Source organism: Lucilia sericata, unplaced genomic scaffold (genome assembly GCF_015586225.1).
Source record: "Lucilia sericata isolate MDLA Ls3-8-SP2 unplaced genomic scaffold, ASM1558622v1 Contig000209F_arrow, whole genome shotgun sequence".
Lineage (NCBI taxonomy): Eukaryota > Metazoa > Arthropoda > Insecta > Diptera > Calliphoridae > Lucilia > Lucilia sericata.
In genome coordinates this window covers 31,176-57,500 of record NW_023994237.1, presented here as the reverse complement: position 1 = coordinate 57,500, position 26,325 = coordinate 31,176, and the positions used below count along the sequence as shown (strand labels likewise).

Genomic DNA, 26,325 nt, shown 5'->3' with positions numbered 1-26,325 from the left:
TTGGAACTAAAAAAGTAATTAATTTATGACTGTACAAATATTTACCATTTAACTTTTATAACTACAAGTGAACTGTAACGAACATGAAGTTCTAAGAAAGAAGCTTATTCAAAACTGAAGAGCCGCAATTTGAGTTAAAATTTCAGCTATTTACTCACTTACTTATTAAGTATATTAATACTATATTTCCATTCCTACTTTTCTTGCAGAGGCTTGGGTACACAACTTGTTCGACAAATACCAAATACTGCTATAATGATGGCAACCTATGAAGCTGTGGTTTACGTATTAACACGACGTTTTAATAATAAAAGTAATGAATTCTATGATTTTTAAAATAACTTATTTCCTTAACCTTTAGCTAGGCTTAACAAAGTTTTAAACCCTTTAAAACACACAAACTTGAAAAGTTTGTTGTTTTTGTATGGTAACTTATTTAGTTAACAAACAACAAAGAGGTAAAATCTAAAAAAATCCTCAAAAAAATAGTAAGAACACACTGTTTTTGAAACCAAAAGAAAGAAATCATATTTATACAAGTATCTGTAGTTTATGAGCGCTAAAATTGTAGTTTTAGTTGAACAAACAAACAAAATACAAACAACATAAAGTTGCTATGCAACTTTAAATTTTAACAATAATTATTAAAATTAAAAACTTAAAAAATACTGCTTTCTTAAAATAAAACAAAAAATCTGTATATGAAAACAAAAGCAAAAAAAAACATACCAACGAAATTATTATTGAACTAATTGAATAAACTAAAATTTTAGTTAAAAAAAGCACAAAACTTAATTCTTAAAAACTGGCTTTTTATAAAAAAAAATTAAAACTAAACTATAAACGTTTCCAAAACGCACGAATTAGTTTTTAAGTTTCTTTTAGAAATTTAATTATATTTCGAAGAAAGCTTTTTTTTGGTATTAATTATTATTTAATTTAGTAATTCATAAAACATTTGCGCTCTTTATTTTATAAAAAACTATAAAATTTCATTTTTTTATTATTATTGTTTAATAATTATAATTGAACATTTTGTGATCTTTATTAGATCTATAATTTTTTTTTAATTTTGTTTCTTTTTTATAGATCTAAAATATAAATGAAAAGAAAAAAATAACTTGTTATACTTACTGTTATACATACTTATAAAATACCAATTTGTCCTTATATACATGCATACGAAAAAAATGTAATGCTATTATAATATAATATAATGATTAATAATATTTAATAATAACAAAAGCAAAAATACATTTTTTATTTTAGTTTTTAGATTTTATGTTAAACCATTAAAATATGTTATATTATACTTAGTTTATAAACAAAAAAGAAAGAAAATACTTAGTTTTTCCTCAAATGCAAAACAACAAGAAGAAATTTAATCTAATTTTATTTATGTTATATGGTATTTTTTTAGTTAAAAAGAAAAATCAAATAAAAACCAACTTTATTGAAGTTCCTTTAAATAAATGACTTTTTATTTATATTACATAAATGGACAATTTCGTATCAAGTATCCCAAATCAAAAAACTATTGGATAATATGTCAGACACAGATAGATAGATAGATAGATAGATAGATAGATAGATAGATAGATAGATAGATAGATAGATAGATAGATAGATAGATAGATAGATAGATAGATAGATAGATAGATAGATAGATAGATAGATAGATAGATAGATAGATAGATAGATAGATAGATAGATAGATAGATAGATAGATAGATAGATAGATAGATAGATAGATAGATAGACAGACAGATAGATAGATAGATAGATAGATAGATAGATAGATAGATAGATAGATAGATAGATAGATAGATAGATAGATAGACAGACAGACAGATAGATAGATAGACAGACAGACAGACAGACAGACAGACAGATAGATAGATAGATAGACAGACAGACAGATAGATAGATAGATAGATAGATAGATAGATAGACAGACAGATAGATAGATAGATAGATAGATAGATAGATAGATAGATAGATAGATAGATAGATAGACAGATAGATAGATAGATAGATAGATAGATAGATAGATAGATAGATAGATAGATAGATAGATAGATAGATAGATAGATAGATAGATAGATAGATAGATAGATAGATAGATAGATATATAGATATATAGATAGATAGATAGATAGATAGATAGATAGATAGATAGATAGATTTTGAAATGCTTACAACCACAAGATTGTATTTCTAATTTAATACTCACACGAAAGCATATTTTTAAAGACCTGGCCGAGCGCTTTCCAAAAATTTAAAAATTCTTTAAATCGGATGGGAAACAAAAAAAATTAATTTGACCCCACCATAGCGCCGCTCTAGAGCATTTGTGGCGTACATTTTCAAAATTTACACTCGAATACTCTTTGGCTATGCCCATGTCCTATCGAACTATCCGTTTAGAAATGACATATTTATATCCGAAAAATTTCCATTCTGCCCTACTATACCGATCCGAAATAAGTGTCAAACACATTCGTGTACAATTTTATTTTAAATGTTGTAGAAATCTGAAAATCTTAAAATAGTTTCCTTAATAAACCCCCTCCCCAAAAAATAGTAAAATTAATGTTTACCTTAAAACAACAAAAACTTTATTATATTAATTTAAAAAAATCGTTTAAACCTCATCTACCAAACGAAAACGTTGATGTTGTTTTTCGGGAACAACATTAAAGAATTTCTTATGAATAGGTTGACCCTCACGGCCAGCATAATGACGCTGTATCCATGTATGATCCCAATTAGGATCTATAGGTTCGCAGGTGACATAAACCTTGCCATGTTCCATAGCAAACAGAGTACCATTACGGCCGAAACCAACCTAAATAAACAAAATACCCAAATTATCAGTTGTGCAATTAACTTCAAGCAAATCCCTCATGTATTTACATTTAAACCTGGATGAAATCTGGTGGTTAATTGTGTGGCCAATAGGGTTCCCTGTGATACATAATGACCATCTTGTACTCTCCATCCACGATGTTTTGGTCTGGGGTGTCCTTTTTTGTTGCGAGTACTACCACCGGTTTTCTTACTGGCATTACGTATTGTGGCTGTAAAAGTAAATTTATTTTATATGTGTTTTGTTTTTTCGCTGTTGTTTTCAATATAATCTTACTTAAGAGCGGTTGGTCTGCTTTTAAACATGTTAAAGATAACTTTTGCAAAATAGTAAATGACATTTTGTAACACTTTTATTCACAATTTTATAATAATTTACTATTAATTTCCTTACAATTTGTAAGGTTAAATAACAAATGTTGTTTTTTTCTCAACAGCTGTTTGAAAAAGTTTGAAATGCACTGCTAGTAATAGAGTTTCCAAGTACATTAGTTTTTAAGTATTACAACGCCGATTTAAAATGTAAGATTTTGTAAAATTTTGAATTCATTCGTAATTCAGCTCTGGGAGAAGGAAGATCGTCGTGCGTCATTGCCATTATCTCTTAAGGGTAATCGGGCGTCCTTTTTGCCCTGCCTTCGAAAGTTTTACGTTTCACTACCGCATTGGTTTAGAGTGTGGCGTCGGATAACGGTACCGCGTTACTGTTTTTCGAGTTCTACATATTAACCATATGCATTCGGATTTATAACCCAACTTTTACTTTGATACATGGTGGAGAACCATAAACAACTCATTGGATTTTGGTGGAGACCATAAAACTCATTAGCTAAGTCTAAGCGATCTGGCTTCCTATACAAAGGTATAGGTCGTTTCGGTATTTCTTGGATAAGGTTTCTTGGATTGTTACCCTGGCACTATGTTTGCTTTATGCGGCGCCATTTAAATTTTTAGATTCCCAAAAAAAAATTTTGAATTGAAATTTTTATAATTTTGTCAATTAAGCGCATATTTAAGAAAGTGAAGCCAATTATGTTTTTTTATTACAAACATATTATTTTTTCAATTATATGTTTATTTAAAAAACTGAAGTTTAATAACTGATGTTTAAAAACTTACTTAAAAAGGCAGGATCTGCTCATAAGGATTACACTAACGCAATTTGACTATCATTTCAAACATTGATTTATATATATTTTTTTAAGTTAATTTTTTGAAAAAACACAGGCCTTGAAAAAAGCCTTGAATTTTTAAGTAAAAACTAAAACTTAAAAAATAAGTTTTATTTTCTAAACAAAAAAAAAACTATTATTCTAAATATACTTTTAATTTTATAACGTTCTTATGTAAAGCTTCTTATAAAAAGTCATGATACGTTGTTTTGTATTTCATATGTCGATATGGTATGTATAAAGTTCTCAAAAAAAATAAGGATCAATTTCGATACTGTCGCTTCTAATAATAACTTTTCCAGATATAGTAAATTAATTTGATAATTTCGTCGAAGTATAACATAATCATTTTAACATTGAGTTGTTTGTGAACTGACTGATTCATCATCGTAGAGCCTATACGGTTTTAGCTAAAGAGCTGAAATTTAGACAAGAGGTTGGTCTCCCACCAAATAGATCCACTTAGAAGGGATTTTTCGAATTTTTCGAAATTCGAATGATTAGGGGGTTAAAAATGGTAAAAACGGGTAAATTCGGTAACCTCATATCTCCTAAACTATAAAAGATACAAAAACAGTTTAAAGCTTATCGTCGTTCATTTAAAAAATAAGCGGGCAGGTGTCTGGTACTTTTTTTCAAATTCGGCCCCTTTGGGGAATTAACGGGTAGAAACTGTAATTTGGTACTTCTTTTGCACCCCATGTATCTTTTAAACCAGAGAACATTCAAAAATATTTTTGAATCCTTCATAACTTGACGAACAAATAAAAATATAAATTTAGTACTTTTTGGATATTCGGACGTTTAAGAGGTGAAAATTGTACCTATTTTTGGTACTTTTTTATAAAAAATTGTTTTTGGTTTATTAACTTATACATATGAATACATAATAACGGGCTCCCAATACGATGTTGCAACTGGTACTTTTTTGACTAAGAACTTAGAAACATGTAATTAAGCACTTGAGAATCTATAAAAGTGGACTTTTTGGTACTTTTTCGTTCTTCAAAAGGTACTTTTTGAGTTTTCTATTTTTCGTTCTTCGACTGGTACTTTTTGAATTTTTTATAATATTGAACCTAGAAACATGAATTTAGGAATGTACAGCCCGGATTAAGTAATAACATATAAAAGGGAACTTTTTGGTACTTTTTCGTTCTTCAAAAGGTATTTTTTGAATTTTCTATAATATTGAACATGGAGTAAGTGAGAACATATAAAACGGGACTTTTTGGTACTTTTTCGTTCTTCAACTTGTACGTTCTTGTACTTGTACATAAAACTAAGCAATCAGGGACTTGAGTGAATGAAAATTTAAACTGGAGTATTTCTGGTAATTTTTCGTTCTTTAACTGGTACTTTTTGAATTTTCTAAAATATTGAATATATAAACATAAAATTAAACACGCAGTATCCTAATTGAACGAAAATTTATCTCGCTTACGTCCATTTTGCTAAAAGGGCTCGATATCAATCGAAATCTCTATAGGCCATAGTTGACCCTGCCCCCTTCAATAATTGATTTTAACGTTTTCTACGTACTTAATAATACCATAATAAAACAATTTTTGTTGGAACGAAAATATGTAATGAAATCTTCTTCAGAAAATGACTTAAACGCACATAAATGGCTTTCAAATGTCGATGTCGACGAAATAAACATTTTTAGGAACCGAAACCCACATTTATGAAAAATAAATTTATGAGGATCGGTTCGCCAATATAACCCTCTTACAGAAAATCAGTTTATAGCTAATACATCATTCCAAAATTTATCATTATGATAGAATTATGGTAGAATTAAAAAAAAATACTTTAAATTATATATATTATTGATCCAATTCCACATTTAAGTCCCTAATCCGAAAATCACGGTGACGTTCTTATTAATCTAATGATCGGACCACTTCCAAAATTTGCTTTTTTACGACATATGATTTGCCTAATATAACTCTTACTTCTTACTTATTTTAATCATAAAATACCACTAAAATAGGAATAGTCTTCCTTTAGAGTTGCGAGTTTTCATACATTCTAATAATGTTTTCAAAGTGAAACTTTTGGAATATTTTTCAATCTCTTTGTGAGCCCTTTAAATGATGTTGTTCTGGAAGAACTTTAACATCCATGTAAACATTTTGGGTAATAAACTGGGGGACTAACATTGAGGGGAGCGGAACCTCCCATATGAATTAAATACAAAAATTCGTTTATCTGGGAAACTAATATAACTAAATTCTTCAAATTTTGCACGAACAACTTTAATATTCATCTGAACATTTTGGAGAAAAAAGGGCGGACTTTCATCTGGGGGGGCTTGGAGCTCCCATATGAATTAAATAGAAAAATTCGTATATCTGAGAGACTATTAGAGCTAGAATCTTCAAATTTTACTGAAGAACATTTAGAGAATAACGGGCGGACTTTCAATGGGGGGCTTGGCACTTCCCATATAAATACAAAATTTTGTATATCTGGAAACTATTAGATTATTCAAATTTTTCATAGATTAAATTAAAATCTTAATTAACGTTCGGAATAATTGGCGAAATTGCAATAATTTGCGTGGAATCTCCCATATGTAACAAATTGTATATCTGGAAAACCATTGTAGTTAGAATCATCAAAATTAGGATTCTTATTTATATTGCTTTTAGGGTAGCACAGCACACTGGGTATAGCTAGTAAATAAACAAATAAAATATCTTTGTTTTTACGTTATTGATCATTTTCTTAATGCAAAATTTTTTAGAAACTGATTTTCTGCAAGATGTTTTATATGGAAGATAGGGTTAAATATCGGCAGATCCTAGTAAAACTTGGAGAAAGGATTTGTTTTTAATTTTTAAGAATTTTTTATTCATCCATGCATAATTTCTCACGCAACTAAAAAAAAACTAAACGTAGTTGAAAACTTAGCCGGCTTACAGTCGATTTTAAGCCGCCGCCGACATATTTAGTGTCAGTCGCCGCCGCCGTTAATATTTGTCGGCGCAGGGCTCTGCTTTCAATTGTTTATTTATTTCACTAAATTTGTTAATTAGATAAAATGGATATTGCCACCGCAGAACAATCTTTACAAATAAAGGTGCCCACTCTTAAACTTAAAGAGAAAATACGTGAATACACTAAATCTCACCGGGAACAATTACGCGCCAATTCCTTGGACGCCTTACGAATTGGTATAGGAGAGATTAAAGCGCGCATTCAAGAATTGGAAAATTTGACTGAAAAGGATGTCACTGGCTTGGCTGGACGTATAAAACGGCGTAAACATGCCACCAATGAAGATATGTACAGATTATCGCATGCATTTCTGCAAGATGAGAAGAACATCGAAACGTTTAATAAAATACCGGGGGCGATACAAGTCTTGGTTAAGGAATTGACAGGTATTTAGATATATTATTTCGAATGTTTTTCATTTAATATATGTAATAAAACCATAGGCAAAGACTCCGAACGCCAACTAAGCGCAGCAGAGTGTTTGTGTAATCTGTCTTTGGGCCAGGCGCCCGTGTGTGAAAAAATCTCTTCACTGGCAGGCAGCTATCTTGTAACATATCTTCACACTACCGAAACCCAGTTGGTGCGTATGTGTCTTTGGACTTTGGCCAATATTTTAGCTACCGGCCATAAAGGTGCCTCAACCCTAATGCAAATGCAATTGCTGCCTCAGTTGTGGAAACTTTATACAGATGATGAGGTAGCCGATACACTGGCAGATTTTCGTGAAGATGCCGCCATATGCCTACAGTTAATAGCTTTAAGCTCTGAAGTATTGCTAAGACAAGAGGATCGCGATTATGTATTTGAAAATTTTATGGGAAAAAATCCCACTTGCTTAGCTGCAGAATATCATTTACAAATAATTTTTCATGTTTTCTTTTATATCCCAAAATCGGTGGCCAATTTTAACTCCTCCCAGTTAATGTATCTCATAAATTATTCGCTAAGTAACATTTGTAATACTAAAGAATTTAAAAGTGCTTCTCAGCACTTAAAGATTGTATACGCAATTCGTGTATTGGCTAATTTGTTAGCTTGTCATCCTAACAGCTATTCTTTGCTATTGCAACAATTATCATTAGTTTGGCATACAAATCTTGGATTCCTTTTGAATACTCTTTTTGGCTTTCAAAATGTTTATTTAACGCAAGAGCTGTTGTGGTTTTTAAAAAATATTTTGAATTTAGAGAATTCTTTAAACTTAGGCCAGAATAATTTTCTAGAGAAGTTAAATATTTGCAAAAGTAATATATTAGATCAAATGTCTACTGTAAATAGTGTTGCAACTGAATAGTTGATGCTAGGTTTTATAAATGTGGAATTTATTTATTATTGTTGAATTGAATAAAATGTATTTGGATTGTTAAATTTGAAATCAAAGGCCTTCTAGCCAAAGCTTGTGGCAAAGTACTTATTGGACTGTATATAGTCTAAACTTTCAACTGGGCATTTGTTAGCAAGAGGGACAAGACTTTACCGGACACCTGCTGGCTATGCATATAAGCTAAAAATGATTGAGCATTTAATAAGGTATTATTATAGATTATATGGTCTCAGGGGAAGCTGTTTATTTATCATATAACTTAGAAGTAATAAAAGATCTCGAAGAATTTCAACTACTGACTGCAAGATGTGCAATAGTATCAGACCTAAATGGTAACAAGTTAGAGTGCTAAATTCGGCTGAGCCGAATCTTAAATACCCTCCACCAGCTACTTTTATATTAAGACTTTTCTAATTGGTCAAATATTTGTAGAAATAAGTTATCTCATGTCTTAAATAGAAAAATCCCAAGATTTAAACAGCTTAAATCTATTACAATTCCAAGATTTATTGAACATTACAAACGCAATTTTCTTTATATTTTTATAGCGCTTAGCGATATTTAGTAATTTGCATGTATGCATGTGTGTGAAAAATTAAAGGATTTTCAAAATACATACATATATATAATGTACACAAATTGATAATGCAACTAGTTAAATACGGTTAAAGTGCTTTCAGGGGCAGGACCTAGATATGACCAATTATAGTCCGATCGTAAAAAAATCTTTAAGCTAAATTTCTGTACATAAAAGCTATATTTCAGTAAAATTTTATATCTATATCGTAATTTAGTAATAAGTAATGTGTGTTTAAGTGATTTTCGGAAGGGAACCTTGTATAGGACCGACCGCACCCGTGTTATGAACCGATCGTGAAAAATCTTGAAATAGAATTTTTGTATACAAAACTAATATTTGTGACAAATTTTGTATCAATAGCTTTATTTGGTAATGAGTAATGTGCGTTTAAGAGATTTTCGTAAAAGGACCTTGTATGGGAGCTATGACGAATTATGTATATAAAGACAAAATTTCAAAATTCTGTATCTATATCATTATTTGGTAATGAATATTGTGCATTTAAGTGATTTTCTGGAGAGGACCTAGTATGAGAGCTATGACCAAATATGGACCGATCGTAAAACAATTTTATAGTGTAATTTATGTATATAAGAGCAATAATTTTGCTAAATGTATGGATATCAATATTTGGTAATGAATTATGTGCGTTTAAGTGATTTTCGGGAGGGAACCTTGTATGGGAGCTATGACCAAGCTTGGACTAATCGTGAAAAAATTTTGAAATAACATTTATGTGTACAAAAATAGTATTAATGCCAAATATTTTATGGGTATCACTATTTGGTAATGAGTTATGTGCCTTTAAGAGTTTTCTGAAAGGCACCTTGTATAGCAGCTATGATCAATTATGGACCGATAGGAAAACTATTTCACAGTAATATTTCTCTGTATATGAGAAATACTTCTGCCAAACTTTATATTTAGTAATGAGTTATGTGCGTTTAAGTGATTTTCGGGAGGGGACCTTGTATTGGAGCTATGACTAGTTATGGACCGATCGGAAAAAATGTCTCAGTAATATTTCTGTGCATATAAGCAATACTTTTTCCAAATTTTATATGGATATCTTAATTTAGTAGTGAGTTATGTGCGTTTAAGTGATTTTCGGGAGGGGACCTTGTATGGGAGCTATGACCAATTATGGACCGATCGGAAAAAAATTTCACAGTAATATTTCTGCGCATATGGGTAATTTTTATACCAAATTTTATATGGATATCTTAATTAAGTAATGATTTATGCGCGTTTAAGAGATTTTCGGGAGGGGACCTTGTATGGGAGCTATGACCAATTATGGACCGATCGGAAAAAACTTTCACAGTAATATTTCTATGCATATGGGCAATACTTATACCAAATTTTGTATGGATATCTTAATTTAGTAATGATTTATGCGTGTTTAAGTGATTTTTGGGAGGGGACCTTGTATGGGAGCTATGACCAATTTTGAACCGATCGGAAAAAATTTTCACAGTAATATGTCTATGCATATGGGCAATACTTATACCAAATTTTATATGGATATCTTAATTTAGTAATGAGTTATGCGCGTTTAAGTGATTTTCGGGAGGGGAACTTGTATGGGAGCTATGTCCAATTATGGACCGATCCAGAAAATTTTTCTCTGAAAGAATTCTATTGATATAAGATTTTAATTTGTAAAATTTTGTGAAGATATCGACATTGTGACGGAAGTTATTAACAAAAAAGCCATTTTCCGGGAATATGTACTTTTGTATGGGAGGTATATGAAATTGTGGACCGATTCTGGCAATTTTCTGCAGGGATCAAGATCTTGTATAGAAACGAATGTGTGGTGATTTTCATGGAATTATCTTGCATAGTTTTAGAGAAAATTACATTAGAATGTGTAAAAAATGCTTATTTTTTTTGAGGTTGTTTTAAATTTTGATTCATAACTTTTCCCGATGTAAACCGATTTTGCTCATTTTCAATACCAAACTGTACCGGATAATAATGAATATTTTGGGTGAATTTCGTTAAATTATATTGCTTCGTTTTAACGTGAGCGTGTTTTACACAGACAGACGGACGGACAGACGGACATAGCTAAATCGACTCAGAATTTCATAAGGACCCAGAATATATATACTTTGTTGGGTCTCAGATGAATATTTCTTGGTGTTACACACGGAATGACAAAGTTATATATACCCTCTATCACCACTGGTTGTGGTGGAGGGTATAAAAAGATATGCAACTATTTGTATCGCTTCATACGAAATACTCTATCTTGGTTAACTTAATCTAATTTTTTCATGTAAAAGACAATTCAAAATTTCTTACAAGATGATTCTTTTCCAAAGATATATCTTTCAATTCAAAAATATTAAAAAACAGATTTTTCCATTATTCCCTTGTTTATCTACACTATTAGCACTATTTCATTCTTAATCCCTCATTATTAAATAAAAGAACTTCCTCTTTTTAAACAACTTAATATTAATTTTAATAAAACTTAATTTTATTTTTTGTTTTTTTGTAAGATGGTTTTTTTATTAAAAAAACAAATACATTTTAGATGGTCGAATGTATTCACACAGCGAACGTATCAGAGGTTGACAAAGGAATCCTAAAATGAAACAAAAAGACAAATATTAAAAATCACCAAAAAAATCGAATAAAAATAACAAAAATGTTAAAAAATAAAAAACTCAGTTCAGTTATGGTAAAAACTAGAAATCACTCAGCAGAGGTCTGACGGACTAGTATAAATCGTCACTGTTTTTCTTCATTTTTACAAAAAAATAAATAGAAACATGATAATTACCTTAACTTAAGCGACCAACAAGCAGGCACCACCGGCCTTCTTGATTTTGTTTTCAGCCTTCTTGGAGAAGTATTTGGCCTTAACAATGACGGGCAAGTTGGGGAAGTGACCACGGCCCAACAATTTGTAGTAACCCTGTAATAATAAAAACAAAACAAACATTTAAAATCAATTTGCCCAAAACAATAAAAATATTTCAATAAAAATTATTATTTGTATAAATATAGAATCTGAAAGGCTTTCGCTACATGGGAAAAGCAATTTGTACGGTCGCATTCAGTCCGCCCGACGCCTTAGGGTATATCTTCATGTTCTATATTTACACTTTTAATAATCATATTCTTAAAATTTTTTCTAAAAATTTCAACTTACGAATTTAACCAAATCGATGACTGGAGCCTTGGGGGTCTTTTCCTTTTCCAATTCAGCGACCTTGTCGACACCGACCAAAGACCACAATTTATCCAAATTGATGGTGGGGCAGAATTTGTGTTGACGACGCAAGTGGAAGTTTCTCATACCAACTTTGCCGAAATAACCGGGATGGTATTTGTCAAAGTTGATGCGGTGGTGGTGCATACCACCAGCGTTACCGCGACCACCAGGGTGCTTACGGTGTTTGCCAATACGACCGTGACCATGACTTACATGACCGCGAAGCTTTCTGGTCTTCTTCCTCTTGATATTCGACTAGATTGGTGAAAAATATACAATTAGAAATCGAACGAAATTCTAATATATTTCATGTTCAGAAATACACAACACGTGGTTTGTATACACGAGTAGCCACAAGATACATTTTTTATTTTCCAATTCTTTTCACACACAAATTTTACACTCGTTTGTTGTTCATTGAGGTTAGGAACGACGTGTTAAAATTGAGATTTTAATCACTTATTCCCTCATTTTGGTAAAAAGTTATCAAAATTTATCACTGGTTTGATGTTTGCTCGGGGAAATTCACATACTTTATTTAAAACTATTCAGCTTTTTTCAGTTAATTTCATTTTTTATGTTAGTTGTGGCAACTCGCGTAAAGAACTACGTCCACTCACCATCTTGAATTTTTTAGAAAGAAAGAAGTCAGCGAAGTTGGTTGCACTTTCCACATGTCAGCGATATTTATGTGCTGTGTTTAGTAAGCACAGTGTTGTATTTGCTTGTTTTGGCCGTTTCTACATCGAATTTGTGAAATAAATGTTGTTAATTGAGTAAATTAATAAGTGTTAAACTTAGTGCCCAAACACGAAAACTTTATTTGAGAAACTCTTTCCCACTACAATATTGCAACTTTTTGGAATAAAATGTTTATTACTTCAATAGGGAAAAAAGTTCCAAAAGGGGGAAAACGGGAAATTTGATTTTATTCAAACTCATTGACATAATTTTAATAAAATTGGAGAAATTGGTAGATTTAGTAACATTAAGTGTGCTATTGGGGTGTTACTTGGAACTCCGGCCAAAGGAATCTTTTTGGTACTTTTTCGTTATTGAACTTAGAAATATGAAATTAAATATGTAGAGCCCGCGTTAAATGAGAACCTTTAAATGGGTACTTTTTGGTACGCTTTCGTTGTACAAAAGGTACTTTTTCATTATTTAATAATATTGAACCTAGAAATATGAAATTAATATGTACAGCCCAGATTAAGCGAAAAAAGGGTATAAAAGGGTACTTTTTGGTAATTTTGAAGATCTTGGTCCATAATTGACCCGATCCCACATTGAAGTCTCTATTCCGAACATCACGCTGACGTTCATATTAATCTAATGATCAAAGTCCTTATACATGTATGTATGTGTATGGCCACTTACCGCTAAAGTAGGAATAGTCTGCCTTTAGAGTTGCGAGTTTTCTCACACTCTAATAATGTTTTCAAATTTAAACTTTTGGAGTATTTTTCAACCTCTTTATGATCTTTTTAATTGATGTTGTTCTGGTTCTCATTATCCCTAACTAAATAAACTTTTAACACCGAATTGGGTGTTCTGCAAATCGAATTTTTATTTGAACATAGGTAGGTCGATAGGAGGATGCATATTACATCAAATCCGATGAAATACACCTAGGCCACTATCGGGCCTGTTGTGCGCTCCTTATCATGAAAAAAAAACTGAAAGAATTATTTTTCAGTGTTCAGAAACTCAGTTTCCTGAACGTAATTCCTAAGAATCTTCCAATCAGTGTTAGTCAGGAATGTTATTTCCGGAATAACATCACTTCCAAGATACTTGGATCTAACTTCGACGAATGCCTTGCAGTGGCAAAGAAAGTGCTCCAGAGTTTCACTGTCCTCTCCACATGCTCTACATTCGTCTGAATCCGCACGTCCAAGTGCTCGTAGTCCTGGTCCACTCAGAATACGTACCATCATACTAACTTCAGACTTGCTCATTTTGAGGAGATTTTTCGTCTTTCTCCCATCAGGGTCACCCCATAGGATCTTCGTGGTTCTACCCACTGTTTCATTATTCCAAGAGGCCTTATGGGATTCTCTCACCCATATTTTTAGTTCAGCTTTTGTTGCGTCAAATGATTTTGCGTTTGTCAGGTTAACTGCCTCGAGCTCCCTTAACTTTAAAGCTTCGCTTAAAAGCTTAAAGATTTAGTTCTATCGCCTGATATCGCCCTAATTGCCTTCTGGCTGTCGGTAAATGTATTAAGCGCTGTGGGCACCATATTTATTCTAATCCAATTTACGCATTCCGTTATTGCTCGTACTTCTGCCTGGAAGCTTGTGTTTTGATTTGGTAAACGGTAACGTAAAATTCAGAAAAATTTACATACATATTTTAAATATTATTATGTTACAATTGTATTAAAAACGTAATAAAATATTATTTAAATTATTAAAATAAAATTCATTAGATTTACTTTCGGCTAGATTTGTGTACTCGAGTTCGCTTATAAAAGAGAAATTTACTCGGATTCGGTTTACAGAACAGACAGGAATAATTTGGTATTTTCTTAGGATTTAAGGGAAACGTATATTTCATACAATAAATATTAAAAATAACATCCGTTTTATTAGATTTTTATACCCTCCACCACCATCAGTGATGATAGAGGGTATATATAACTTTGTCATTCCGTGTGTAACACCAAGAAATATTCATCTGAGACCCAACAAAGTATATATATTCTTGGACCTTATGAAATTCTGAGTCGATTTAGCTATGTCCGTCTGTCTGTCTGTATAAAACATTCTCACGTTAACACGAAGCTACAAAAATTAACGAAATTCACCCAAAATATTTATTATTGTCCTAGGCAGTTTGGTATTGAAAAATGAGCAAAATCGGTTCACACGGGGAAAAGTTATGAATCAAAATTTGAAACAACCTCGAAAAAAATAAGCATTTTTTACACATTCTGATGTAATTTTCTCGAAACCTATGCAAGATAATTCCATGTAAATCACCATACATTCATTTCTATACAAGAGCTTGACTCTTGCTGAAAATTGCCAGAATCGGTCCACAATTTCATATAAATCTCATACAAAAGTACATATTGCTCATATGTGAAGAAATATTACTGTGAAAGTTTTTTCTGATCGGTCCATAATTGGCCATTGCTCCCATACAAGGTCCCCTCCTGAAAATCACTTAAACGCACATAACTCATTACAAAATTAAGATATCCATATAAAATTTGGTACAATTATTGCTTAAATGCATAGAATTTTAGTGAGACATTTTTTTCGATCGGTCCATAACTGGTCATAGCTCCTATACAAGGTCCCCTCCCGAAAATCACTTAAACGCACATAACTCTTTACTAAATTAAGATATTCATATAAATTTTGGCACAAGTATTGTTCATATACAGAGAAATATTACTGTGTTTTCCTATCGGCCCATAATTGATCATAGCTCCCATACAAGATCCCTTTCAGAAAAACACTTAAAGGCACATAACTCGTTACCAAATAGTAATACCCATAAAAAATTTGGCATAAATACTATTTTTGTACACAGAAATGTTATTTGAACATTTTTTCATGATCGGTCCAACTTTGGTTGGACTTAAACGCACACAACTCATTACAAAATATTGATATCCATACATTTAGCAAAAATATTGCTCTTATATACATTAAACTATAAAATTGTTTTACGATCGGTCCATATTTGGTCATAGCTCTCATAAAAGGTCCCCTCCAGAAAATCACTTAAATGCACAATATTCATTACCAAATAATGATATAGATACACAATTTTGAAATTTTGTCTTTATATACATATTTGGTCATAGCTAACATACAAGGTCCTTTTACGAAAATCTCTTAAAAATACATTACTCATTACCAAATAAAGCTATTGATACAAAATTTGGCAATAATATTAGTTTTGTATACAAAAATTCTATTTCAAGATTTTTTCACAATCGGTTCATAACATGGGTGCAGTCGGTCCCATACAAGGTTCCCTTCAGAAAATCACTTAAACACACATTACTTATTACTAAATTACGATATAGATACCAATTTTTACGGAAATATAGCTTTTATGAACAGAAATTTAGCTTAAAGAATTTTTATAATCGGTCTATAATTGGTCATATCTCCCATACTAGGTCCTGTCCCTAAAGCGCTTTAACCGTATTTAACTAGTTGCATTATCAATTTGTGTAGAACAAAATTATATATATGTATGTATTTTGAAAATCCTTAAATCTTTCACACACATGCATACATGCAAATTACTAACTATCGCTAAGCGCTATAAAAATATAAAGAAAATGGCGTTTGTAATGTTCAATAAATCATGGAATTGTAACAGATTTAAGCTGTTTAAATCTTGGAATTTTTTCTAAGAAAACTTATTTCTACAAATATTTGATCAATTAGAAAAGTATTAATATAAAAGGGTATTTAAGATTCAGCTCAGCCGAATATAGCACTCTAACTCATAGTATAAAAAATATTAGAGGGTAGTTTCAATTTCTATTTATGTCAGCCTGATTAACCATCTGATTTGATGTAGTATACATCCTCCTATCGACCGACCGACCTACCTACCTACCTACCTATATGACCGAAATTCCAAAGTGTAATACATGTTTTGATTATGGTTATATAAGACTCGCTATAGCCGAATTTAATACACATTCTGTTAACTCGAAATAATGAAAAAGGATAATAAGAAAAGAAACACTAAGAGCGGGTTTTTGAGATGGTAATCAAATGCCAATTAATAATCAGATTAGTTAATCTAAAAATAAATTTAATCTTATGTTAATCCCCTTTGATGTTTTTGAGTACAAGATTAAACTTCGCAGTGTTGCCATACAAAACAACAGAAAACTTCACTGTTTGTTATCAAAACAATGCATATTTTATAAAAAAGAAGAAGACAATTGTAAATTTAATATGAAAATTAATGAAAACTCAAATTAAAAACAAAAAAATGTATTTTGAAGTGTCCATAATTTATACTAATCAATAAATAGAACATTTTAATGTTTATATTTATAAAAATTTTATTAATTTTTTTGCATCAGCTTTTTACACTTTTGCATTTCGTGCTTAAGATTAAACCACCTCCATTGGGCGCTTAAACTTGCAAACAAAATTAACTAATTGAGTACTCAAAAACATCTTTCGAGGATTAATTTTAATTTAATCGCTAATCTTTCACCTAAAGATTGGCCCTAAATAGTTTACCGTTCCTCTTGTTAGTACAAAAAATTTGTTATTATTAATAAACTACACATTTTTGTTTAAAAACTTCTCAAAATCATTTTCTAGATGTGGCAAAGCTCCTTTGAATATTTACAAATAAAATAAACTTCCAAAATCTCCATTCTAGTCAAACAAATAAAATTGAAACCACCTTCTATTTCTTAAATCATGCTCTAACTTGTTGTATTTAATATTTGTTAAAATTAGTAATTTTAACATCTTACTTATAAACCATTCTACATACATATGTATGTATGTAGTAGATTTCATTTGAAATCTTTCTTCAAATCTAGATTTCAAATTTTTTTCTAATATTTCTCCAAATTGTGTTTGATATGAAAAATTAGAAACAAAATAGATATTTAAATATTACATTGCCATTTATTTTAAATTAACTTTTCATTCATGTTTTCCAATTTATTAAAATTTTGTCGACATTTTGATTTTTCTTTGTTTGTTTTTCTCTTTTTTCTTGTGAAGCGTCGTATTTTTTAGGAAAAAACATAGTTGCATTTGTATTTTTACTAGATTTTGAGTAGATTTTGTCGAAATCTACTAATAAAGTAGATTTTGTTTTGTATGGGAAATCTAGTTGACTGACTGCTTAACGAATTTTAAAATATAATTGTTAGTTTTACTCTGAATGAATTTCAATGCAATTCAGGTGTTTTTCCAATAAGGTCCATAAAAAACTTAACAGCTGTTGTAAAGTTTGCTCTGTTCTTTTTTTCTTGTGGATTTAAACGGTGCAGCAGTAAATTAATGTAATCGTGACCTTGAGTTGGTCAAGAAACAACAAATTTTTATCTTGTTATTATAGAAAAGTGTGAAAATTTTAAGTTTTCATAGAATAATTGCATTGTAAAACATTCCTTCCAGTTACATCATTAATAGTTTTGTTATTTAAAAATTGTGTGATAAGAACAAAAGCTGATTTTTAACCTTGAACTGTTTATTTCTATTGCGGAAGTTTTATAAGAATTGTAATTAAAATATGGCACAAACTTATAAAAATGTAACCCATTGTATTTTTGACATGGATGGCTTATTATTAGGTAAGATTTTATTGTATAGGAATGATTATTTTATTCTTTTAGAGCTTCTAATCATCAAACGGTAAAATAGTTTCATGGACTACAGTGGTTCTTAATCATTTTAGAGTGGTCTTTTTATTAATATAAACTACAAAACAAGTTAGAAATGGGAGCAATGTTCAGCAATGATGACATTTGTTTGACATTTGACTTCTACTTGGTGCGATAAAAGGTCACAAAACTAGATTTTTTAACATTTAAAACAAAAATCCTAAAAGAAGGTTATAGTAAAAATTTTTATGATTGAGAACCACATAGTCCTTAACATCTACATTTGTACATAATTTACACAAAACGAATGCAGACACCGAAGCCCTATATACCAAGGCTACTCAACAAATCCTGGATAAATATGGCAAAACCTATACCTGGGAAGTTAAAATAACATTGATGGGTTTACGTCATATGGAAATGTGCCAACGGATTGTGGAAATCTATAATCTTCCCCTTACGCCTGAAGAATATTCGAAATTGCAGCGAGAAGTAAATTCACAAATAATGAAGAATGCTGAATTATTGCCAGGTAATTTTCCTAAGATCACATCCGAACTAATGCTTTTGTTTTTTGTGTTTTCGTTTCTTTTTTCTCTCTCTCTCTCTTTCTCTTCGTTTTCTTTTGTCTTCTCCTCTTGGCTCACAGATACTGAACCTGTGTACGAGGAAGTCATAAGGCAAATAGCACAAGAATATAATAAAACGTATCCCATAGAGGTGCGTCTTAAACTTTTGGGCACTACGGAACCACGCACTGCTGAAATTGCGGTTACCGATATGGGTTTACCCATCAGTCCGCAAGAGTTTTTGGAAAAATTCCATAAGTTATGCCGTACGCTATTAGCCAATTGTCCATTGAAGCCAGGTTAGAAAACAATTGGGTACCTATTCTTTTCTCTTTTTGAAGCTTTCATTTTGAATATGATTTTCAATAACCGTTTTAGTATTGTTGTAAGATTGCACGTTTTTTACATTTTTATATGTAATAGAACATTAGTTGTTATTAATTTGAATAAAATGGTTTAAAGATTCAACAACGCAAGTAGGATAAGTTTTTTTATGAAAATTAAGTAATTTTTGTAAAAAATAAAAACATGCTACATTTATGCCCTAAATTAATAAGTACTAATGCTCTATTATTAATCTTTCAATTGTAAATATATGTGTAGTGTTTATTTTTTATAAAGAATATTTAGGCAATTTAAATGTTTCACACATATTCATAATCAATTGTATAATTTATTAAAAATTTACACATATAGCACTAAGAATGCATTCTTTTTGTTGTCGAAAAATGAAAGTGATTTTAAAATAAAGCTATAGATGTGTGTGCATTTTTTTCCTTTATATAAATTTTATTCATTTGCTAATTGATTATGAATAAGGTTCTCCGTGTGCAATATTAATTACATAAATTTGAATTTAAAGAATATATTTAACAAATAAGTTATTGAGAGTTAAACTCTCTCATCATCGGACTCATCGTCGGACCTAGTAGTGTAGCTTATGGGTCTAGGAGAGTAGTTCACAACATCATATTTAAAATTTATGAAAATCAGAAGTTATCCCCAAAAAAAGGAATTTGGCTTGTCAACGGACTTGTACTGAGTCCGAATTTGAACTAAGAATCTAAAAACTAAATAAAGGTATCTTCGCGTTGTTCAACGCAGCTCAGTAATTTTAAAAAAGTATACTTTGCTCAGTGTTATTAACTTAAAATTATATACATACATATATATAATTTCCAGAAATTTTGTAGTAAATTTTCAATAGCTTTGACTTCAGCATGATGGTGACAATATTATTTTAGCAAAATCGAAAAAATTCAAAACTTTTTATGGTTAAATTTAGACTAAAATATATATTAAATAATTGGCAGTGATGGGTCGGAATCCGTAGTGCTCTTTCCTAAAAATTGTTGTGTTGTCTATGAGAACTATTTAGTAGTTTTTAATGTACATACATATATTAAACTTTTTAGAAAAAATTAAAAAAATGAGAGAATTTTAAATAAATTTATTGAAGAAAATTTGTATTCTGTATCCCTTTTCTGTATACTGATGTATAAAACAGGATAAATAAAAGCAATTCAAAATTTTTGATCTTAAATTTTAATGTTTATAACAAAGAATATAGTTTATAACCAATCCGAATAAATCTATTTAAAAGTAGATGTCTATATAGAAAAGAGGTACTAATTTCCCTTTATAAATGGATATATTTCGATACATAGTTACTATAAACATAATGGATCTTATTGTTTTCTAATTATTTTTCTTTTTATTTAATAAAAAATGTAGACTGCAGTATTAGATGTTAGTTTTAATTTCCTTTTTTATAATAGTTCAAATTTAAGCGAATTTATTTAATTAAATAGATTTTCAAATAAATATGTAACAATTAGCAATTATATACATTTATATCATCATAGTATTCTCTGGCTTAAAATAGAAAAACACAACAGTTTGATTGTGTGTTTTAATTTTTATTATTAAAAATGTAATAAATCATTACAATACCTCATATTAACAACATATAATTACTAAACATTTTCAGGAGCTGAACGACTTTTGCGTCATTTACATGCGCACAATATACCCTTCTGTTTGGCCACCAGTTCAGGAGAGGAAATGGTCGAAATAAAAATCACCAACCATCGTGAAGTGTTTAAACTATTCCATCATCGTGTTTGCGGTTCTACCGATGCTGAAGTAAAACAGGGTAAACCAGCTCCTGATATTTTCCTTATTGCTGCATCACGTTTTCCTGACAAACCAGATCCAGCCAAATGTTTGGTTTTCGAAGATGCACCAAATGGTGTTAAAGCTGCTCATAGTGCTGGCATGCAAGTGGTAATGGTACCCGATGAACGTGTACCCTTGGAAATGTCTGCTTTGGCTACTCAACGTTTGAAATCATTGGAGGATTTCCAACCGGAATTGTATGGTTTACCACCATTTGAAAAGTAAATGTTCAGAAAGATGTATTTTGAATATGAATGTGCGTTGCAATTAGTATTGGCTTTTTTATGATTATTTAAAACATATGTATGTACCTTTTTAGTAAAATTACAAATTTATTTGTAAACAAAACTGCAAGCTGAGCTTAACTTAAATTTAGGTTTAAAAAACCTAAATCACACTACTACCTTATAAGAATTTAAATAAATGTAAAATTTTTAAAAAGCAAATGTCTGTTGATTTCTATTTTTTGATTTTAAAGAGAAAAAATGCTGAACCGATAGTTTTTCAGTGTAGAAATTGACAAATTTAGTTTCAGCGGGAATTTTCCACCATCGGAATGTTTTGCATCTTTATTTTCGGAATTTCAATATTTTATTAATCAAATATTACTTTTTATACCCTCCACCACCATCAGTGGTGATAGAGGGTATATATAAGTTTGTCGTTCCGTGTGTAACACCAAGAAATATTCATCTAAGACCCAACAAAGTATATATATTCTATGTCCTCATGAAATTCTGAGTCGATTTAGCTATGTCCGTCTGTCCGTCTGTCTGTCTGTCTGTGTAAAACACGCTCACGTTAAAACTAAGCAAAGGAAATCAACCAAATTCATCCAAAGTATTTATTATTATCCTAAGCAGTTTGGTATTGAAAATCAGCAAAATCGGTTCACAACGTAAAAAGTTATGAATAAAAATTTCAGACTACCTCGAAAAAAATTCCGTTTTTTTCATAATTCTTTTGAAGTTTTCTCAGAAACTACCAAAGATATTTCGATGAATTTTGTCACACATTATTTTTTCATTGCAGTGATCAATTATGTTGAAAATCTTTACAATCGATCCAATATTTCCCATAGCCCCCATACAAAGGTATATATTCTCGGAAATTAGTTTATCGTTAATAACTCCCTCAAATATATTGGTATCAACACAAAATTTTGTACATGCAACTATAATAAGAATAGAAACCATACTGTCAACGCAGATCTCAGTCAGTCCACAATTGGCCATAGCTCCCATACAAGGTCCACTTCCGAAAATCACCTAAACGCACATATTTTAATAATGAATAAAGCTATTGTGATTAAATTCGAGTTAAATGTGTTTTGTGTACATACAAATCATTCTACCAAATTTTTTACGGATCGGTCCATTATTGGTCATAGCTCCCATATAAGGCCCACTTCCGAAAATCATTTAAAAGCTCATATTTCATTGTCATATAAAGCTATCTTGATGAAATTCGACACAAATATGTTTAGTCTAAATATAAAACACTCTACGAAATTTTTTCCGGATAGGTCCATAATTGGTCATAGCTCCCATATATAGTCCCCTTCCGAAAATCACTTAAACGCACATATTTCATTGAATTATAAAGCTATCGGGATAAAATTCGACACAAATCTGTTTTGTATACATACAAATCTTTCTAGATAATTTTTTACGGATCGGTCCATTATTGGTCATAGCTCCCATATAATCCCACTTCCGAAAATCACTTAGAAATACATATTTCATTGTCAAATAAAGCTATCGTGATAAAATTCGACATAAATATATTTCGTATAAATATGAATTATTTTACTAATTTTTTTCCGGATAGGCCCATAATTGGTCATAGCTCCCATATATGGTCCACTTCCGAAAATCACTTAAACACATATATTTCATTGAATTATAAAGCTATCGGGATAAAATTCGACACAAATCTGTTTTGTATACATACAAATCTTTCTAGATAATTTTTTACGGATCGGTCCATTATTGGTTATAGCTCCCATATAACCCCACTTCCGAAAATCACTTAAAAATACATATTTCATTGTCAAATAAAGCTATCGTGATAAAATTCGACATAAATATATTTCGTATAAATATGAATTATTTTACTAATTTTTTTCCGGATAGGCCCATAATTGGTCATAGCTCCCATATATGGTCCACTTCCGAAAATCACTTAAACACATATATTTCATTGAATTCTAAAGCTATTGGGATAAAATTCGACAAAAATACGTTTTGTGTACATTCAAATCATTTCACCAAATTTTTTACGGATCGGTCCATTATTGGTCATAGCTACCATATAAGGCCCACTTCCGAAAATCACTTAAAAGCACATATTTCATTGTCAGATAAAGCTATCGTGATAAAATTCGACACAAATATGTTTTGTCTTTATATGAGTCACTCTACGAAATTTTTTTCCGGATAGGCTCCCATAGAGGGTCCACTTACGAAAACCACTTAAACGCACATATTTCTTTGAATATTAAAGCTATCTGGATAAAGTACGACTTGAATATGTTTTGTGAGCATATAAATCATTCTATCAATTTTTTTCCGGATTGTTCCATATATGGTAATAGCTCCTTCAAAAAAATCACTTAAACGCACATACTTCATTATCAAATAAATATATCTTGATAAAATTCGACACAAATATGTTCTGTGTAAGGTCATAGCTTCTATACATATGAAGTCCACTTCCGAAAATCACCTAAACGCACATATTTCATTAATTAATAAATCTATTGTAGTAAAATTCGACTTGAATTTTTTTTGGCTTATAAATCATTATTCGAAATTTTCTCCTTATCGGTTGATAATTGGTCACAACTCCCATATAAGGACCATTTCCGAAAATTACTCAAATGCACATTAACAATCAAAGTTATCGGGATAAAATTCGACATAAATGTGTATTTTGTATATAAAAATCATTCCACGGATTTTTTTTCCGGATCGGTCCATAGGTTGTCTTAGCTCCCGTATAAGATATACTTCTGAAATTCACTTAATACCACTTAATTCGTAATTAAATGATTATATCCGGATAAAATTCAAAATGAGTATGTTCTGTGTAAAGATAAACCATTATATTAAAATGTTTTCAAACTGGCCTATTAAAATACATTTTTCTAGACCTAATTAAAATTAGTTTGACATATGCATATATGTTAGTACCCTTAATAAGGAAACAAAAATTTTGCCAAGTAATCTAAAAATTAGAATTCAATAAAAAGTAGCTTGCTGGTGGAGGGTATTTAAGATTCGGCATAGCCGAATATAGCATTCTAACTTGTTTTAACTAAATTATACTGTACAAAATGTTGTCAATATAATTGAATTAATTTTAAGATATAGTAATTCTTATGGGATCCTTTACAAATTGAATTAAAGAACTTTTTCACCAATTTTCATTGAATTTAGTATTTTTTATCTTAATTATATTTTATTATTTTTTTATCTCTTAATAAACCGGTTCTTTCACAAGTTCTTAAACACTAAAAACTTTCATTAACCCACCTTCTCTTCATTCAGTTAATTTAAATTACTTTAAATTTTCCATTTTTTCTTTTTTTTATTCCGCAAATAATTGGCTTATAATTTAATGTTGCTTTAAGATTTTGAATCAAATATTTATTTACCAACAGCTTCGACTTGTTTTTGGATATCTTGAGCAGATTGATTTGTCAATGGTACCGAGGTTTCCTTGCCCAAAGCTATTAAGAAATGAAAAATAAAAACTCAATAACAAGCTTCTACTTATTGCCAACATGTACTCACCATATCGTGCCCACAAACGGGGTTGTACTCCTGAACATTCTCTAATCAAAATAGGCAATTCGGGATTATCCTTTTTCAAAGTGGGATAGAAGCGTTCCACATATTCTCTATAAAGTGAGAAAAACACAATTTAGTTCCTTTCTTTTTCGCATTATGTAACCTCAAATTGGTTTGTTCCATAGTTTATTTGTAATTTACCTGGCCCCCTTAGAAGCTTCACCGGTTTGACACAAGTGAATGCGGAGTTCCTTTAATTTAGGACTCATTTTTGTGAATCTTGTAATGGCAACACGCATTTCGCTTGATTTTTATGTGGAAAAATTTACCGCACAGGAATACGGAATGCTCTGTCCGCTTTGGATTAAAAACAACAAAATATTTTCTTCTTCTATTTAGCAAAATGTCAAAAACAGCTGTCTTTAGAAATGAGTAGTGATGCATATGTGTTTATATTTATGTTGTCAAAGTTTTGGCGATTTATTTAAAAACAAACGTTATATTAATGACTTAACGACAAACAAGTTTTGATCCTAAATCATGGACGCACAAGAAGAAAACAAACAGGGGATTTTAGGCAAACTTTTTTCAGAGTTGCATAGAATGGTACTTTTTTGTGTATACACGTGGAAAAGTACATAAAAAATGTAAACAAAGCAAAAAATACATAAAAAACGTAAACAAAAAGAAAACAAACCATAACAAACTCATTGATTTATTTGTGAAATAAGGTAATAAAATTGAAAATCTTTTTTGAGCACTAAATCTGAAACATGTTATTGATAGGGAATCGAATAACGAATAGATCACTGTATTAATTATTCTTCGGAGTACTTTCTATTAGATGCTGTGATTTAACAAACTTTGAAGAAATTACAAATTTAACAAAAAAAAAAAATATTCTTTCAGCAATAAAGCAGTCAATAGTGCCCGATGGGGAATCGATAGTTAATTGATTCCCATATTGATTTCATTTATGGGTACTTTTTATTAGTCAGTGTAACTTAAAAAACTTTGACAAAGTCGCAAATTTAACAGAAATGTTTTTATACTAAAAAAACTAAAATATGTGATCGATAAAGAATCAATAGACGAATCGAACCGCGTATTGATTTTCTTTCTGAGTACTTGCTATTAGCCGGTGTCACGTAACAATCTTTGACAAAGTCGCCAATTTTATGAAAAAGTTTTTATACTAAAAAATTTGAAAATATTCTTTGAGCAGCAAAACTAAAATATGTGATCGATAGAGAATCAAGAGACGA

The 26,325-nt window shown here is 30.4% G+C and overlaps 6 protein-coding genes across 12 annotated transcripts in view; 3 read left to right on the top strand and 3 right to left on the bottom strand.

Moving 5' to 3' along the window:
- Positions 1-714, top strand: part of LOC119602122 (mitochondrial carrier protein Rim2) — a 27,785-nt gene extending 27,071 nt beyond the window's left edge. For all 6 annotated transcript variants that reach the window (XM_037953479.1, XM_037953478.1, XM_037953477.1 and 3 more), the window contains one exon: positions 210-714. In XM_037953479.1, the coding sequence (XP_037809407.1) occupies positions 210-336 (127 nt within the window). In that variant the 3' untranslated portion in view covers positions 337-714. The remainder of the gene's footprint in view (positions 1-209) is intronic.
- Positions 715-2,589: 1,875 nt separating this feature from the next.
- LOC119602127 (39S ribosomal protein L27, mitochondrial) lies at positions 2,590-3,315 on the bottom strand. The gene is made up of 3 exons (XM_037953485.1): positions 3,146-3,315; positions 2,917-3,080; positions 2,590-2,848 (listed from the first exon to the last, which is right to left on the bottom strand). Exons 1-3 carry the CDS (start codon positions 3,207-3,209, stop codon positions 2,645-2,647), a joined length of 432 nt encoding a protein of 143 aa, XP_037809413.1. The 5' UTR covers positions 3,210-3,315; the 3' UTR covers positions 2,590-2,644.
- Positions 3,316-7,011: 3,696 nt separating this feature from the next.
- Positions 7,012-8,429, top strand: LOC119602140. Its single transcript, XM_037953498.1, has 2 exons — positions 7,012-7,432; positions 7,490-8,429. The coding sequence occupies exons 1-2, from the start codon at positions 7,090-7,092 to the stop codon at positions 8,341-8,343; spliced, it is 1,197 nt and encodes a 398-aa protein (XP_037809426.1). The 5' UTR covers positions 7,012-7,089; the 3' UTR covers positions 8,344-8,429.
- Positions 8,430-11,444: 3,015 nt separating this feature from the next.
- On the bottom strand, positions 11,445-12,885 carry LOC119602138 (60S ribosomal protein L27a). Its single transcript, XM_037953496.1, has 4 exons — positions 12,803-12,885; positions 12,120-12,437; positions 11,748-11,882; positions 11,445-11,549 (listed from the first exon to the last, which is right to left on the bottom strand). Exons 1-3 carry the CDS (start codon positions 12,803-12,805, stop codon positions 11,754-11,756), a joined length of 450 nt encoding a protein of 149 aa, XP_037809424.1. The 5' UTR covers positions 12,806-12,885; the 3' UTR covers positions 11,445-11,549; positions 11,748-11,753.
- Positions 12,886-18,086: 5,201 nt separating this feature from the next.
- Positions 18,087-21,712, top strand: LOC119602128 (probable pseudouridine-5'-phosphatase). Of its 2 annotated transcripts, none has more exons than XM_037953487.1 (3): positions 18,087-18,489; positions 19,169-19,387; positions 21,079-21,712. In XM_037953487.1, the coding sequence occupies exons 1-3, from the start codon at positions 18,429-18,431 to the stop codon at positions 21,489-21,491; spliced, it is 693 nt and encodes a 230-aa protein (XP_037809415.1). In that variant the 5' UTR covers positions 18,087-18,428; the 3' UTR covers positions 21,492-21,712. The 2 variants fall into 2 exon arrangements, with proteins under 2 accessions (XP_037809415.1, XP_037809414.1); XM_037953486.1 differs by lacking the exon at positions 19,169-19,387 and adding an exon at positions 18,833-19,051 and having other exon boundaries at positions 18,098-18,489.
- A 3,115-nt stretch (positions 21,713-24,827) lies between these two features.
- Positions 24,828-25,539, bottom strand: LOC119602123 (NADH dehydrogenase [ubiquinone] 1 alpha subcomplex subunit 2). The gene is made up of 3 exons (XM_037953482.1): positions 25,262-25,539; positions 25,064-25,170; positions 24,828-24,999 (listed from the first exon to the last, which is right to left on the bottom strand). Exons 1-3 carry the CDS (start codon positions 25,357-25,359, stop codon positions 24,917-24,919), a joined length of 288 nt encoding a protein of 95 aa, XP_037809410.1. The 5' UTR covers positions 25,360-25,539; the 3' UTR covers positions 24,828-24,916.
- Positions 25,540-26,325: the final 786 nt, after the last annotated feature.

Excerpts from the sequence above, each read along its gene's own strand:
- LOC119602123 (XM_037953482.1), bottom strand. The coding sequence starts at position 25,359 with ATGCGTGTTGCCATTACAAGATTCACAAAAATGAGTCCTAAATTAAAG. Across the intron at positions 25,171-25,261 it reads GAAGCTTCTAAGGGGGCCAG|AGAATATGTGGAACGCTTCT; the intron begins GTAAATTACAAA and ends CTCACTTTATAG. Across the intron at positions 25,000-25,063 it reads CCGTTTGTGGGCACGATATG|CTTTGGGCAAGGAAACCTCG; the intron begins GTGAGTACATGT and ends ATTTCTTAATAG.
- LOC119602138 (XM_037953496.1), bottom strand. Across the intron at positions 11,883-12,119 it reads TCATCGATTTGGTTAAATTC|GGTTACTACAAATTGTTGGG; the intron begins GTAAGTTGAAAT and ends TTATTATTACAG.
- LOC119602140 (XM_037953498.1), top strand. The coding sequence starts at position 7,090 with ATGGATATTGCCACCGCAGAACAATCTTTACAAATAAAGGTGCCCACT. Across the intron at positions 7,433-7,489 it reads CTTGGTTAAGGAATTGACAG|GCAAAGACTCCGAACGCCAA; the intron begins GTATTTAGATAT and ends ATAAAACCATAG.
- LOC119602127 (XM_037953485.1), bottom strand. The coding sequence starts at position 3,209 with ATGTCATTTACTATTTTGCAAAAGTTATCTTTAACATGTTTAAAAGCA. Across the intron at positions 3,081-3,145 it reads AGCAGACCAACCGCTCTTAA|CCACAATACGTAATGCCAGT; the intron begins GTAAGATTATAT and ends TTACTTTTACAG. Across the intron at positions 2,849-2,916 it reads GATTTCATCCAGGTTTAAAT|GTTGGTTTCGGCCGTAATGG; the intron begins GTAAATACATGA and ends TTGTTTATTTAG.
- LOC119602128 (XM_037953487.1), top strand. The coding sequence starts at position 18,429 with ATGGCACAAACTTATAAAAATGTAACCCATTGTATTTTTGACATGGAT. Across the intron at positions 18,490-19,168 it reads CATGGATGGCTTATTATTAG|ATACTGAACCTGTGTACGAG; the intron begins GTAAGATTTTAT and ends CTTGGCTCACAG. Across the intron at positions 19,388-21,078 it reads CAATTGTCCATTGAAGCCAG|GAGCTGAACGACTTTTGCGT; the intron begins GTTAGAAAACAA and ends AAACATTTTCAG.